The following is a 17,608-nucleotide window of genomic DNA, read 5'->3' as shown; positions in this document are numbered from 1 at the left end:
TGTGATTGAAGATAATCGACCAAAAAGCTCAGCGAGAAGCTGACAAAAACGAAAAAAAAAGAGCTCCTCGTGAAATGAGGAAAGGTGAACTAGAGGCTGAAGAGAAAAGAGCTCAACGTGAAGCCGAAGAGAAAAGAGCGCAAAAGAAAGCAGAAGTTGAAGAAAAAAGAGCACAACTTGAATTAGAAAAATTAAGACTAGATTTGGAAAGCAAGAAACTGAATACCGGTGAGCGATCTATGACTGTAAACAATAATTAATAGTGGAAGTGTTCGTCGATATCAAGATTTGAACGATATGCTACAATACCAAATTAGGGGCAACCAACGTGGGCTACTCAGTTAAGCATGTTGTTATCGGGGCAAGCCCTTGATGTATATTCAAGACTTTCGCAAGCAGATGCAATGCACTACGACAGATTGAAGTCCCTATTTAAGCGTTATAACTTACCGAGAACGGATATCGACAGAGATTCCGTGAAGCAAAGCCTGAACTACATGAAAGCCCAGGTCAATTTATTGCACGTTTAAGAAATCTTTTGTTAAAATGGTTTGAACTCTCGGGGGCTGAACAAGCACTAGACGGATTGGCAAACCTTACAGTTAAAAAGCAGTTTACAGAAGTCATGTTCGAAACATCTGTCTGTCTGTCTGTTTAGTGGAGAGAATTCCAAAAACTTTAGAAGATATGGCAAACTTGGCGGAACAGTATTTCGTTGCTCATGATGAAGTACTGGCGATTGAACAGCCGTTGTTTTGCGATAATGACGAGGAACAAACAAATGGTTTACTTCACAACGTAGAGTTTAACGACTTGCTTTGGTTTTAAAAGAGGGCTTTGTTCCAAAAAAAATGTGTTATTTTAAATGTAATGGCTTAGGCCAGCGTGGTCCAACTACTTTTGAATTACAGGCCACTTTACAAAAACGTGACAACTTGCGGGCCATTTCCAATAAAATGATAGTGAGTACCAGTGGCGGCTCGTCAGAAGGTGCTGCGGTACTGCAGCACCACCTAGCGTAATTTCACTTGTTACACATATAACTTAATGTATAACCTAACCTTTATTGAAGAACCTAATATATGCGTATTTCTTGAAAATCTTCTCAAACCTATCGTCATATCTAGAAAACAATAGCACAAATCACCGCATTTAAAAAATTCTGGTACGGAAACTCTGGTACTGCAGTCCCAGTTTCGGCTAGTTTGTGCGGTATTGCGCATGCGCGAATTTCGCACGAGCGAGGATTTTGGCTGGGAGAGGGACTGCGTTTTTTGCAGTACCAGTGTTGCCATGTTGTAGTCTTGAAATTTCTCTTACGACAGAAACTGCTGGACTGTAAGCCAGTGGTATTACTATTGGCAACCCTGTCTGCCGAAGCTAGTCTGGCAGCTAAATGTGTGTTCTCCCTTTCTAACTTGCAGTTGCTTTTTGAGCTGTTTAGAGTTAGACTAATGTAAATTAAGTATTTTTGTAGAGTTAGACCTAGACGTCAGTGTTTTAGACAATTATGATGTTGGACTAAGAACAGATGCTTACAGCATAGGCTACATTTATTTTCTTTAACATTTCTCAGTATAGATAGACCTATGCATAGCATTAACTGGTTACCTTTTCCTGTTTATTGGCATGTTCGTATACCGTATTGATGTTAGGTCTATATTGTAGCTTTCACAACCATTTTCATTCCAGACACGTTAATGATGAAAAATAAACTGAACTACCAGTATATGCCAACGGTGAATAGGCTATGAATCTTTAAACTGCATACCGTATGAAACATCAAATCCATAATGCCAGATCAAACCTTAATGGTATATATAAATTGCAGATTTGCGTTGATTTATACAGTACTTTGACTATTTTTTTGAAAGAGTATTACTATTGTGCAGAAGAATTGGAAGTCATGGCAACCATACTCTCTCAAGAAACAGGTTCTGTAACAGTGCGTGAACTGCTGCAACTTAATTTTTCACAGCTGTCCCTTAAAGATAAAGTTGCTATAAAGAGAAGAGGCCGTCCTACACCTGATGTTCCAATAGAAAAGACAGGAATAAGCCATAGCAAGAAGTACATTCATAGCTTCAATACAGAATGGTACCAAAGAAAAGGTTGGCTATGTGGCTGTGAAGTAACCAGAGCATTATATTGTTTTCCGTGTTTGTTGTTTGGAGGCGATGCGACATGGACGAAAGATGGCTTTCAAAGTATACATAAATTGAAAGAAAAAACACTACAACACAAAAAGTCAAAAAAGCACATAAACAACATGATATCGTTTTCACTTTTAGGAAGCGTAGACATTAGAGAACAATTGAGTACAGCATATCATCTCTCTATCAAACATCACAACAAGAAAGTTACGATAAATCGTGCAATTTTATCCAAGATTATAAACTGCATAACATTTTGTGGAAACTTTGAAGTACCTTTACGAGGCCATGATGAAACTGATGATTCTGTCAACCCAGGCGTATTCAGAGAATTGATCAATTTTGCATCCCAATTAGATCCAGATCTGAAGAAACATTTGGAAACCAATACTGTGTTTAAAGGTGTATCAAAGACTATTCAGAATGAGTTACTGGACTGCCTCTTGCAAGTGTACCGTGATGAGATTAAGAAAGAGATTAATGAAGCTGAATTTGTAGCTGTCATGGCTGACGATACAACAGATGTTTCCGAACACACTCAGATGGTAATGGTTCTAAGATATGTGCTGAATGATCAAATATATGAGCGTTTCTGGGGATTTTTTATTCCCGAGAATCAAACTGCGGATGGCATTTCAAAGCAAATCTTACAGCAGTTGAATGTTGTCCTGGAAGGAAACACAGAAAAGCTAGTAGCGCAGACATTTGATGGAGCAAACGTAATGAGAGGGAAGAAAGGTGGCGTGCAAGCTAAGATAAAGGAAGTTTATCATTATGCTCATTTCATACACTGTTATGCACACCAGATGAACTTAATCATGAGAAATGCAGCAAGCATAACAAGGAGCTCCAGAATATTTTTCTCCAACATTACGGCAATACCAGCATTTTTTTCGAGATCACCACAACGTCTATCCATTTTGAAGCAACATATGACCGTCGGCATTCCGCGACCCTCTGCAACACGCTGGAACTTCCACGCACGAACAGTTAATAAAGTTCATGAACATTTGGAACCCTTAAAATCTTGCCTCGAGGAAATACAATCTTCATCAACTGCTGATCATACCATTGCAGAAGCAACAGGTATTCTGCATTACCTCACCAACGAAAAATTCCTTTTTTGGTTGCAGCTTTTTCATCAAATAATGCCTCATGTTGAAGTGATTTTCAACCAAATGCAATCTCAAGATATTGATGTGTTCAAAGTACATGAACATATAGCCAATTTCAAAAGTGCAATTTCCGTGATAAGAAATTTAAATTACTGTGAGAATTCTTCAAAAACACTTATGGCTGAAGCGAAGGAGGTGTGTGACTGTATATGTGTTGACATAATGGCTAGATATTCCTTCACCAAACAATTAGTAGCTGCAAAATTGTTCGACAAGAGAAGATTCAATAGCTTTAAGAATAAACTGCCCATGCATGAGGTTGCAGTAACTGTTGAAGCATATCCCATCATAGAAAAAGAAAAGTTTGAAACTGAACTTGCAGTATTCTACAGCAGATTGGACATGCATGAATATTCCTCGTTAATTAAATTGTTGACATTTCTTCAGAAAAGTAATTTAAACGATGCTCTCAGTGAAATTTCCAAACTGTTAAAAATCTTCCTAACCATTCCTATGACAACAGCAGAGCCTGAACGCTGCTTTTCAACGTTGAAAAGAGTCAAAACTTTTCTGAGGAGTACTATGAGTCAAGAAAGGCTAAATGCTCTTGCGGTCATTTCAACGGAGAAAAAAATCTTTAACACTCACCCAAACATTAATGACAAAGTCATTAACCTTTTCGTCCAAAAAAAAACAAGAAGAATGGATTTTATCTATAAATAAGCTTGGTTCCAGTTGACATGGAGCAGTTTATATGTAAGTAACTTATATTTTGTAGTTTATCCCACTGTTTACCTTTGTATTCACCTGAGTTATAGCCTGCATGTGCACTGTGCAGCATGCACTGTAGGAACTTTGCACTGTAGTGTCTTTTGTTTATTTGTTATTCATATTACATGTTACAATGGTATACATTTGTCAACAGTCAACACCACAAGTCAGTGGAGTAGACCAAAACCACACAATAGAATTTGTAGTCTGCATTTTCAAGAAGCAGACTTCAAATATTTTCTTCAATTCAAAATTGGATATGCCAAAAGACTTGACTTGAAGCCTGGTGCATTTCCACCAACTTTTTCTTCACCACTAGGAACTAGTGCAACAGCTGAAGAATCACATTCGACTTCTTCCTGGCGACTAGCTTACAAAAGATGCCAAGTTAATGAAGTATGTAGCCTACTGTTGATTTCGTAAATAGTTTATCGTATTTAATTAGAACTGCAGTTAGGTTTTGATAACCTGTCCCCTAACCTAGTGCTTGTCGTCTTGGGGATGGAAGAACAAATCAGCAGTTAACTAAGGCTGCAGTGATTTAGTAGGTTGACAACCACTGGCTCTACCAATCATAGTACTAGTACACTACCATGCAGGTAGCAAACTATTTTACTAATCCCACTTGATATTTTTGCTTCAGTGGATAGCTGAAGACACTGCTGCTCACAAGAATTCTGTGAGTACAGATGGTGATAGTGAAGCACATGATTCTGTGAGAATGGATGATGACCTAGATATACAATACATGAAACATCGGTACGTTGTTGGTGGATGACGTAATGTTGATTTCTTATGAACAAATAATATACATAGCATAATCTACACCGACATCATGCCAACACATCAGGAGTTGTGGAACAAAGTAAATGATAGAGCAACGAGCCTGCCTTGTTGGGAGCAAGTCTTTTAGGCGCCGGTCAAATAGGCAGTGCAGATAGACAGGTAGACAGTGCTCCGCACCTAAATATCCAGACGCCACAGTGTGCACGCCTATTTGACCGGCGCCTAACTGTCTGTGCCTAAAAGACGTGGACCCGCCTAGTTATGTGAGCAATCTGAGGCTGTGCAAGTATATATATGCTATTATGATACCATAAAATTGTTACCGTGTTGTCAAAATGCTTGAAGCTCTTGTCATTAGGGCTCACTAATTGGTGGAAGAGAAACATGCAGTGTTTGGCATTCTTGCATAATGTTAACTGTTGTAGGCTATTATTAGGTTTTTTCTTCATTCTGACGTATCCTGTCAAACTGACAAGTGTGATGCAGCCAAAGTGACTTGTGATGGGCGGTAGCAACACAATATGACACATCGGATTTTAGTGTTTCACTGTCAAAAGGATGCCAAGCTACAATTAAGCCCAAAAAAAGCTTCAAAAAGTGAGGAATGTTTAACAGTAATTTTCTGTACGAAAAGTTTATAAAGTGCACATTCGTTGGTTTGTTACCTTATGACCTTACATCTATGACCTGCCTGACACCATCTCCAGGAAGTATGCTTACGCAGACGATCTGGCTCTCCTGCATCCAGCCGGAGACTGGCAGTCAATGGAGAGGAACCTAAGCCAGGACATGTCAACTATATCAACATATCTCCAGAAATGGAAGCTACAGCTCAGCAAGGCAAAGACAGTGTCGGCGGCCTTCCATCTAAACAACAAGGAAGCAAAACGTGAGATCAACATTACCACCGATGACGAACACCTCCCCTACTGCGCCGAACCCACCTACCTCGGCGTAACCCTGGACAGGTCACTCACGTACCGACGACACCTGGAGTCACTGCGCAAAAAACTATCGGCGCGCGTTGCACTTTTGAGGCGGCTGGCGGGTTCCGGCTGGGGAGCTGATGCGAAAACCCTTCGCACAGCTACCTTGGCCCTCGTCCATTCTACCGCTGAGTACTGCGCACCAGTGTGGTGCCGCAGCTCTCACACCCGCCACATTGACACCGCCATCAATGACGCACTACGCACTGTGACTGGATGCCTGCGTCCCACTCCAACGGACTGCCTTCCCATCCTTGCAGGCATCCAACCTGCTGAGCTTCGCCGTAAAGGAGCCATGATTTCCCTTGCTCGTCGCGCACTGGACCCCGACCACCTCCTCCACAGTGCACTCCAGCGCCTACCTGGAGGACAGCAGCGACTGAAATCAAGACGCCCATTTGTGCCCGCCGCACAACAGCTTCTGAACAACGTTGAAGATCTTGGAATAAGTGCGGCACACTGGACGAACTACACATGGAACATGGAGTGGCAAAACAACACCTCCCGACTCCATGATTTCCTACCCGACGTCGATCCCCACCCTCCGGGAATGTCCCTCGCAAGACTTGCGTGGGTCCGGCTTAACCGCCTACGAACCGGCGTCGGTCGCTTTCGTTCAGACATGTGCAGATGGGGCCTGGCTCCCTCACCGGGATGCGAGTGTGGCGCCACAGACCAGACAGTAGATCATGTCGTCCATGACTGCCCAATCCATCAACCACCACATGGAACGCTTGGACTGAAGACCCTGGATGACGAGACTGTAGAGTGGCTGATGACATCATGCCCAAACATATAGTCCCGAAGAACAGCTCATACGACGAAGAAGTTGGTTTGTCAAATAAAATTTTTGTGAAACAGCGTATCTGCCAAACGGTAGTACAAAATCTACAACATTAATATGTAAATATGTTGAGACACGTGCTTATTAGAATTTTAAGCTCTGCAGACTACATCTGAAAAGTTAAAACCTTAGAGGGAACACCGAAATTTTCCCTTGCCGAAATTACGCAAAAACGAAAAATTATATATATGTGCAATTTGCACGTCGTGGATAACCACAACTATATTTATAGTATTTTTATTACAGAAGAGGTGATTATTTACTTGGCATATATGCAGCATTACAACAGAACGGTAGCAGAGCATGGACAGCAACAAAGGTATGTAACTGAGTTTGATTACTTTTGTTAATGCCATGGTCAAAAATCGGCATGCTGAGTTGCTATACCATGTCACGGTTGCTCATTGTAAAATCTTCACGATTGTTGATGTAATTCAAATAATACGTGCATGTATGCAGGCGTTATAGGCACGCAGCTTGTCGGCAGTTTGTGCGGTGAGTGTGGGGTCACCTTGGCCGTTCAATTCGTGTACCTGTGCCAGCATATGTGGTCAACAAAGTGAGGAGAAGTTTTCGAGGTAAGTTTATGTTGGATTCAAGTATCCGGACCTTCAATAAGATATTGTTGTATGAAATCGAATTTCATTTACTTTGAAATAGTAGCCTAAAGTACGGATTGGTATACAGCAAATAAGCCTACAAAATGTTTCGAAGTTCCCAAATGAAAAACTTGGATCAGAGCATTCCGGGTGCCCTACCTGCAATCCTGCATTCCAATATTATTGCCGAAAATATTTTTTTTCATTCAACGTACGTCTTTGCACTATGAGATTGTTATAACGTTTTTTTTTTCCGAAGGTTACGTCAAAGATTTAATGGAGTTGGCAGTGGCACTTACGCGATCATAAAAGTTTGACATCATACCGAGCTGAGTGGGAGAGTATATCTGTACCCAAACGCTGATGCTCTGAATTTTCACGACCAGACCCCATTGATGCGGCTGCGTTATGCCTTTCTGGGTTTTCCGTTCCAAAACTCTCCTATTTTGTTTGATAAGTCCATAGTTATTGTTGCTACTTTTACCATTATCTTGAAAACACAAACAGCACTATATAGCCCATGCATAATTTTTTATACATCTTTTCATGGGAAAAATACCTTTTAAGGAAATGCATTAAACGTAGTGGAAACATCAAACTTGAAGTTTGAAAAATGCATTACAAGTAGGCTATTCTACATGTTTAAAATTTGTCGATTAATATAGACTGAATTACGATTTTTGCTTTTTTATTAATGTTTTTCTTGACCTGATATTGCAGTTACAGAAGACAAATTTTTGCCTGTTGCTGTCAATGCTTTACTAGTATTTTTATGTGACCACTGACCAGTTATTTTTTGGCATGCAGATGCAGGTGTTTTCAATGAATCGGCTTGGAACATCACAGCACAGCTTGTTCAGCATTTTCAGAAACTGCTCAATACATCAATTTTATCACTAACGTTTGGAAAGTAATGTCTTTTAAAACTTGCTTTAAAGGTATGTACAGTCTGTGGAGGTCAAAGACACAAGCAGTATAGTGCAGATATATTAAATTTTGGTAATTTGTTCAGGAGAGAAAGAAAGAGATCACAGTGTTCATGCTATTAAGCATCAGCCATGTCCTGGACGACGAGACTGTTGAGTGGCTGGTGATTTCCTGCCCTCCAATCTAGCCTGGAAAGATCTGCTCATACGCCGATGATGAGCATCAGCCATGAACAAAATCATGTCGAGTTGCCTTTTTATGAAGGAGGAAACAAAAATTTTGAAGAATGGCGTGTTTGTGGAATGGCTGGGCTTTCGAATGAGACATTCACAGCTTACATTCAGTCCATGGGAGCAGTAGTTTAACTTTCCACCTACCTTCAAATCAATCATGGTTTTGATTATCTGCTTTCAGGCAAGATTATGTCGATTATGTGCAAGTATCACTGTATAATCGCCAAGTCAGGTTTTTCATTTTAAGAAAAAACAATTTTTTTGTTTCAAAGTTCTAAAAATCCACATTTTTAACTGCTTAAAATTTTCATTTTTTGTCCTGAAAACACCAGGAATGGCATTTTAGAGCATATAAAAGTGCAAAATTTTCTGGGGGGGGCATGCCCCCAGACCCCCTAGGAGGCTCGCGCCTTCGGCGCTCGTCCGTTTCTGTCACTTTGTGACGTCATATTTAACAGCACCCCCATGGCCAAAAGTCACGAGCCGCCACTGGTGAGTACGTAATCAAAATTGTTAAACAATAGCAAACAGAAATTTATTGCTAATCTCTCTCAGTGAGGTGCCTGTGGTCGAGGTTTCTCTGATACTATCGTTTCTACATCAATTTCAATGTTAGTGGTAGCAAGTCGGAGACTATCTTCCAGTGTTTCATCTATCATTCGATTTCTGTTTTTAGACTTGACTTGCTTCATTCTAGAAATGTACTCTCACACATGTATGTGTTTCCAAACATTGAGTGCATTTTTAACGCAAAATTTTTCAGTTTGGGAAATCTATCCTTGCTGACTAATTTCCAGAAGCACTCTGAGGTTTCATTTTTCCTTGACAGCAAGAATTGGTTGCACTGAAGCTCGCAGAGTTCGAGCTGAAGTTCTGGTAGCTGTGTTTCCACATTAACATCCATAGGATTGTTATACAAATGGAGATTAGGTTTTAATCTGTCAAAATCTTTAAATCTATTCCCAAATTGACAAGATAAATCCTTAATATCTTTCACAAAACGGGAGCATTCCACTTCATAATCATCTACCACAAGTGCATGCGTAGAAGCAAAGTGTAAAAGATCGTTATTTTTCAAGCATAGCAAAAACGCGCAGTTTCCTCTGTAAAGCTTCAATGTGTCCAACTAAATGTGAAATAATTTGCTTTCGCCCCTGAAAATTTAGGTTTAACACATTCAAGTGCATTGTCATGTCTGTAAGAAAAGCAAGATTGCACAGGAAGTTATTGTCGCATAACTGAGTTTGGTACATTTGAGTTTCACCCAATTGTTCTGCTTGAAGAAATGATAACATTTCCTTCCGAAGAACAAATAAATGTTGCAGTACTTTTCCAGCACTAAGCCACCTGACATTTGTATAAAGTGGTAAATCATTGAACTCTGCATTTAACTCTTCTAGAAACGTAATGAAACGCCTGTGTCTGTGCGCCTTGTTGCCGCCTCTAACTAAATTTACTACGTCGACAACTGTCTTCATGACATCACTCGTTTGTAAAATTTTTCCACAGAGTGCTTCCTGGTGGATGATGCAATGTAGTGTTATACAATCCACACCATTTTTCTTAAGCAAGCTAACTAATCCATTGTTACTGTAGGCTACGTATGACCAGTCATAGCTTTTGCGCCATCAGTTACAATGCACGAACATTTTTCAAACCCTCTATTGCAGTGGTTCCCAACCTGGGGCTCGCGGACCCCTTGGGGGTCCGTGAGAAAGCATTTGGGGGTCCGTGATTATCTTGATGAATTTTGGAAAAAATAAACGAAAAGCGATCTTTTTACTTTCATTTCTCTCTTTAAATGCAAATGTGTCACGCTCAAGCCCGCGAGAATAAACTACAACAACAGCTCTCTCATTAAATTTGCTTACGTTGAAAAAGTTTCGGCATGGCACTTTGGGTCACCTTAATATTCAAATACTGCTGACATTTCTTGAACAATTCATTCATTTTCTTATTGAGCAACTGTTTAACCTGATATTTGCCGCAGGAGTCATAGCGGCAATGCAATATGACACAGTACAGTAGTTAAGTAGCATAATTATTACAATAGTCAATAGTATGTTAATTGAGTTTCAGGCAAAATTTAGGTAGGGGTCCGCAAAATTAATAATTTGTCTAAAGGGGTCCGTGACAACAAAAAAGTTGGGAACCACTGCTCTATAGCAATGAATAACAGACTCGAGGGCAGCATAAATATTTGAACCTTTGAACCTTCATTCAAGGAACACATTTTGACTAGTTCTTCTTGCACAGTAAAATTGTCATCAACAGTACGTACAAATATAAGAAGCTGACTTGTGTCAATTATATCCGTACTCTCATCCAGTGCCAATAAAAAATATATGCAGCTTTCTATTACACTCTACAGTTTTAATGACACATGTTCGCCAAGATCATGTACTCGTCTCGCAATATAGTCTGATGAGACAGTGATACAATTTCAAATTTTCTGGCAGCCTTGTCTTCCCCAAACACCTGTGCCATTTTTATTGCACCTTGTTTTACCAATTCGCCATCTCTAAATGCCGATGCCAAATTTCTGACTGTTGCGCAATAGCCAGTATTAGGGTTCCAATTTAAAAGATACATAACATGAAAACTGTGGAATATTTAAAGAAAACAAAAATGTCCAGAACACTAGGTACATATCAGCCTTTAAGAAGCCCAGTTGTACTGACGAGACCTGATAGGTTGAAACAGTAGGCCAGGGGTCGGCAAACTGCGGCCCGCGGGCCAAATGCGGCCCGCGGACAAACTTTTTGCGGCCCTCGAACGATCTTACTTTTAGTGCATAAACTAAAGTTTCATCTTTATCTACGCATGAATTTATTTTATATCATAACAAAAAGCCCTTTAACATGTGTCCCGACATTACTCGGTAACTCCCATGTAGCCTACGCTACAAAATCTTTTGCAAAGTTAGATGGCTAAGTGGCAGTGCTATGTTACAACGGTTTTATGATTTGCGAAACGAAATACTGAGTTTCTTGAAACAAAAGAATGCAGGTTTCGGCATTGATGAACTTAGTGATCCTGATGGGTTAACAGATTTAGCCTTTCTCACTTCTCATATGAACAAGCTAAACTTACAACTACAAGGATAAGAGCAATTTATTAATCAGATGTATGATCATATTACTACTTTCGTAAACAAGCTACGTCTTTGGGAAACTCAACTAATCAATTCCAACTTTGCTCATTATCACAATTAGGGCCTTTTTGAACCTTCCAACCCTGATAAGTACATATCACTATTCACTTATCGTTTCCACTAAAACTAACTTTGAATCTCGTTTTTGCGATTTCACAATCAAATGGGCTAAACAGATTCGATTTATTTGCCATTCCATTTTCAATCGATGTCAATACTGTGCCACATGAGATGCAAATGGAAATAATTGAACTTCAATCATCCAACATATTGAAGGCCAAATACGATTCAGTTCCAATTGCCAACTTTTATAAAGAATATGTCCAGAAATCCACCTATCCTCACCTGTATGACAATGCAAAACGTGTAATGTGCATGTTTGAAAGTTCATATTGTTGTGAGCAGCTTTTTTCAAAAATGAATTACGCAAAGAATAAACTTCGCACTCGCCTGTCAGATCGTCATTTGAATGACGTATTGCAAATATCATCAACAAAGTTGCCAGTTGATTTAAACACATTGGCCATGACACAGAAACAACATCATCCTTCACATTGATAAATGATAAGTAAATAAAAACAATGCATTGCGTTTTAATACGTGTTTGATACTAAATATGAAACGGCAACAAACACGTCTCATTGTGCAATTAGACACAGAAATAGGAGTTGCAGGTGCGCCATGATTTTAAGGATAATGTGGCGATTGTTTATAGGTTGAAATTTATGCGGCCCGCACGTTACCGGAAGTTTGTAGATTTGGCCCAGTAGTACAGAAAGTTTGCCGACCCCTGCAGTAGGCTATAGGCCCTGCTGTCTACAACTTTGAATTAAATTTTTGAAACTTTTTATCCAAATGTTATACTTGTTTTAATTGAAATTACTTTCTGTAACATAAATACAAATTAAATCAATACTGTGAAAGCTCGCGGGCCGCATGCGGCTTGCGGGCCTGTAGTTGGACCACGCTGGCTTAGGCCATAAGGCTGTTAACTGTCGAAGTAGGTCTAACAAGAATAATAAAGATTCTAGGAAAAGGTACAATCGTTGCACTAGGCAAGGACACGAAGTAAAGGAATGTAGGGACGAATCGTTACTACAAACCACTCATCAATCTGGGAAGAATGGAAGAAACATGGACGTTTATCAAGGAGGATGTGCTATAGTTATTCATGAACCATGAACCAGTTATTCAAAAACATTGCTTGAGGAGGAGGCACCGGAAGAAATTAATAATTCGTAGGAGAATAAAACGGGATAGAAAGTGATAAAAGGTGTATACGGATAAATAATACCTGAAGATTATCTGCTAGTAGTGACCGGGACAGTTGCAGGCAAAGAAGTTAAAGTTTCACGTGATGCTGGGTCTACGGGAAAGTTCCCGTAGAAAAGGAAAAGGTGAGGAAAGATTTAGTAAAAGAAATTCAATTAACTGGAAAAGTCGTCCATGTGATGTCAATTCATAACACTTTAATGCAAGGACCGTTAGCATACACTTTGAAACTTCATATCGTAGTGGGACTGTGAAGGTGTTATGTATGAAAAAACCTTTAGTTGATTTTATTATTGGAAATATTCCTGAGAAAAATTCTGAAATTATTTGTTATTCTTGTGACGAGAATGGTCACTTTGCTCGAGATTGTTCTGCAGGTGATGATTTGCATAAGCGACGATCTCACGATCGCGAACATCACAAACGTGAAGAACGGAGGAGAGAAGGCAGGTGACGACCATCTAGGGTTTGCTATCGATGCGGGAGATGCGGGCACTTTGCAAGAGAATGCGCTGCTGACAACGGACATTCAGAGAACAAGCGCTGGCGTGAATACCGCTGTTACCGGTGTGGGTAGATTGAACATATAGCCAGGAACTGCTCGTTTGACGAAAAGGCCTGCTACACCTGTCACAGAGAAGGTCATCTGGCCAAGGACTGTCCGGAGAGAAAGTGTTTTCGATGCAGGAAGATGGGCCTTCTAGCTCGCTACTGCACAGAAGACATTGAGAACGGTGAACGTGGCAAGTACTGTTTTGAGAAATGCTTTCGTTGGTAGAACATGTCATGATGTTGTTTTAATTGTCACGATGAACTAATGAGTCTATTGAAGACAAATTAGTCTGGTGTTTATGTATCGTATGAAGTAATGGTATTGCTTTGTATACATTATGTTGTTATATTGTTTGCAACAATATTCTAAGGGAGGGCATTATTTCACAAATAAGATGCATTGTTATCTTCCCTACGAGAAACTGACAAAAGCGTATACTTAGAACTGCAGAGTACTTTACGTTTGTTTGGTATTGTAGATTTTACCATCATAACATCGACACGGCTTTTAACGCTCACAGTGGCCAAATATCTGTATCTCAAACCAATGGACAATCTTATTTTGTGGACGTCCTACCTCACTAAGATTCGTTAACAAGAACAGCCCTGTTTCTTGATTAATAGGTAGGCTACTAGAGCCAAACTACCATCCCCACTCCAAAGCCTATGCTATTCTAAACACACAGGCCTTCTCTTCGATCAGCAGCTAAGGTGGTAGTGTAGAACAGGGGTCCGCAAATAGTGGGTCGCGAGACCATCCACAGTGGGTCGCAAAACAGTTTGGATTTACTATTAATGTAACTTGTATGATAAAAGTAAATACAATCATACACTCTTTGATGTGCTAAGTTTCGTACAATTTCGTGTAAAAAAAATTATACTTTCGATTGTAGTAGGCCTACAGTAGTCCCAGCTTATTAAGCCTTCTAAGACACCATGAGCCAGGACATGAAAACTCTTTCAGTTTATCTCAAGAACTGGCGACTGAAACTCAGCGAAACCAAAACTGTGGCAGCAGCTTTCCACATACACCATCGGGAAGCTGATCGTGAGCTACATGTTCAAAACAATGGAAAACCTCTGTCCTTCTGCCCCAAACCAAAATATCTTGGGGTGATACTGGACAGATCGCTCGCATACCACCAACATTTGGTGTCACTGCGCAAGAAACTGACATCCGGCGCTGCGCTACTCAAGCGCCTGGCAAGCTCCAGCTGGGGGCGAGGGCTGACACTTTCCGTATAGCAGCCTTACCCCTTGTCTACTCTTCAGCAGAGGACTGTGCAGCAACTGTTTGGTGCCGCAGTGCTCACTGCCACAACATCGACACTGCCATAAGCAGCGCCCTGCGCACAGTGACCGGATGCCTGCGTCCCACACCATTGGACAATCTCCCCATTTTCGCTGGCATCCAACCTGCTGAGCTTCGCCGCGAAGAAGCCACTCTGTCTCTCGGCCGACAGGCACTGGAGCCTAACATCTTCTCCATCACAAGATCTCTGCTCCCCCAAACGAGCACCCTTGTCGAATGAAATCAATACATCCATTCGTGGCAGCCGCTCAACTTTTGATCAACAAAGCTGATGAACAAGACATCTCGGCGGCTACTTGGGCAATGGGCAGGCCATAAATGGAATTCTGAATGCAAGTCAAGTATACCACCAGACTTCATTCGTTCATCTACGACGCCAACACATGCCCCATCGGCCTGACACTACAAAGATAGACATGGGTGCGCCTCAACCGTCTTCGTACGGGCGTCGGGTTTTCCTCTCAACCATGCACCAATGGGGAATGGCCTCTTCCTCCTCCTGTGAATGTGGTGTCTTCCTCCTCCTGTGAATTGGGTCGCGCCAAAAGTATTGCGGACCCCTGGTGTAGAAGATAGACACTCAGACTCCAACAACGATGACCACAAATGCAACGGTGGTAGCCGTGTTTCACTGCTACTGTGTTCATGGTATAATTCTTTGCTATTCTGAAATGTCGTTCTTACCATTGCTATTCTATATTCAATAAAATGCCTACATTTTTTTAGTGCAGTTTAATTTGCTAACAACTTTTACAATATATTTAGTGCATCATTTACTGTTAATGGTAACTGTTGTATTCTTATTCAAATAGAAAATGATAATAAAATAAACAAGTTAACATGCATACAAATATACAATTTCCATTCTTCTTCTTCTTGCTTATGAGGCAGCAATTTAGGTAACACCTCCCAATTGTTGCAACCAGAGCAGTGTCTTCATATCAGGGTCTATGAGATTCACATGTTCTTCAGGTCGAAACACTGGACAGTGATTTATGATGTGCTGTTTGACAGTCACCACAAACACAGGCTGGTGAGTCACACAATCCCCAGGTAAACATATTGTGCTTGAAGCGACCAACACCAGTACGGAGGCGATTGAGAGTTACCCATTCTTTTCTTGGCAGGTCTGAGCCAGGTGGTACCGTAGTGTCTGGTGTGACTTGGAACTGGTTGGGCCGTGAGATGGTTTCCCAGCGATCTCTCCATGACTTCATCAGGTCGAAGTGACCTTCATGAAGCGCCACAATGTGTCGAGAAAAAGGGCGCCTGGAAGGCAGGCGTTGACGTGTGAGCTGTTGTGCGTTAAGAACTACATTGTGGAGGAGATGGCGATCATTGACCTCTGCCTTTAATGCGAGCCGTATGGTAGAATTCTCTCTGCGTAGTTTTGGTGGGGCGATGCCTGAAAGCACTGGTAGTAAGTCTGTAGGAGTTGGACGCAGGCATCCAGTGATTATGCGCATGGTGTCGTTAAGGGCGATATCTACTTTTCCTGCGTGTGTGCTGCGGCACCAGACTGGAGAAACATATTAATTCACGAATACAATTTCCATTGATGCAAGTACATGTTACATTAGTTCGGGAACTAGTAACTGGTACTAGGCAAAGCACCTCAACCACTCTGTAGAAGTTGCTGACATTAGGTTTTATGTTTTATAATTAACCACTTGATGATTAAAGTCAAAAATGTACGATTAGATAAGATCTATATCGGAAAGCTTTTACCACTGCCATGTTAAAGTAGACTTATTACATCTGCAGAGGCGCAAAAGTACAGAGAAATTCCCCAGTTACAATCGCAAAACATTTCATACCGTATGATATATATATACACAGGGATAGCAATATCTCTAAATCTCAATAAACAAAGGGCTCACTGATTAATAAGATATCACTTCCGCAATACCACAACAGTAACAAAAAAGGCTGCGGAAAGCAAATTTGATTTCTGCACAGAAGCACAACAAAGATAATTAGATCAGTGGAGTGGATCAGAGATAATTAGTCGGCAGCAATGGCCGAGTGGTTAGCGCGTTGGGCTCGCAGTCGAGAGCCTGCATGTTCGACTCCAGCCACCCGCACTTGCTGTTGTTTCTCTGGGCAAGAAACTTTACGATAATTGCCTCTACCCAGTGATCGATTTCGAGTAATGGGTAGTACCAAATTTAAGTCATAAGTAGAGTAGACAACCGGAAACAGACATTGTCGTCGGCTGCAGCGTGGGTCAGGTGTACGTCGGAAGGCGTACACCGATGCATAGCGCTCAAGTCCGCTTTTCCGCAATGCAGGATAAAGATAAAACAAACAAACAAAAAAAAAAAACAAACAGTGGCCACTGGGCAATTTTTATACAAGAATTGAATTAATACGCAACTTGTTAAGTAGATTTCACATGAGGTATCACTGCTATCATATTGTTATTGTTACATTAAATCATAGTCTACAAAAAAGAAATACCTAAGTCATATCGGCAATTTGACACATTTGCTGTGACCACACATTTCTTCTGTGTCCTCCGCTGAGCTTTCTTGCATTTTGTGGATTCATTGGATTCGTCTTGAATCTTCATAATCAACCAAGAGCTATCTTAACATAACACATTGCATTAGTACATTGTATCTATATAGAAATATGTATAGAAATAATATTTTGAGTATGTCAACCACATGTCAAGATTTAAAAATTAAGTCAGACTGGCCAGATATGACAGGACCAATAATGATAAAGACAACAATCAAAGCAGGGTAGGTACCAGAGGTGGGCATCTGCTACTTTGGAAGTTGCGCACTAACTGCTACAATATGCCAAAAGAACGGCGCTACCGCTACTCACTACTAGTTAATGAAAAAGGTAATGTGTTACCTCTACTTTTATATTAAACTGACACTGGAAATCTCCATT

At 40.7% G+C, this 17,608-nt stretch overlaps 1 protein-coding gene across 1 annotated transcript in view; it reads right to left on the bottom strand.

Annotated features, from left to right (window-relative positions):
* The window catches only part of LOC145782222 (tubulin polyglutamylase TTLL7-like), a 60,462-nt gene extending 43,122 nt beyond the window's left edge, over positions 1-17,340 (bottom strand). Inside the window, exon 1 of the mRNA XM_082593996.1 lies at positions 17,165-17,340. Within this exon, the coding sequence (XP_082450122.1) occupies positions 17,165-17,276 (112 nt within the window). The 5' untranslated portion in view covers positions 17,277-17,340. The remainder of the gene's footprint in view (positions 1-17,164) is intronic.
* Between the last annotated feature and the right edge of the window lie 268 nt (positions 17,341-17,608).

This window comes from Aplidium turbinatum, chromosome 13 (genome assembly GCF_918807975.1).
Source record: "Aplidium turbinatum chromosome 13, kaAplTurb1.1, whole genome shotgun sequence".
Classification (NCBI taxonomy): domain Eukaryota; kingdom Metazoa; phylum Chordata; class Ascidiacea; order Aplousobranchia; family Polyclinidae; genus Aplidium; species Aplidium turbinatum.
The sequence above is the reverse complement of the archived record's forward strand: the minus strand, read 5'-3'. Positions and strand labels throughout refer to the sequence as shown.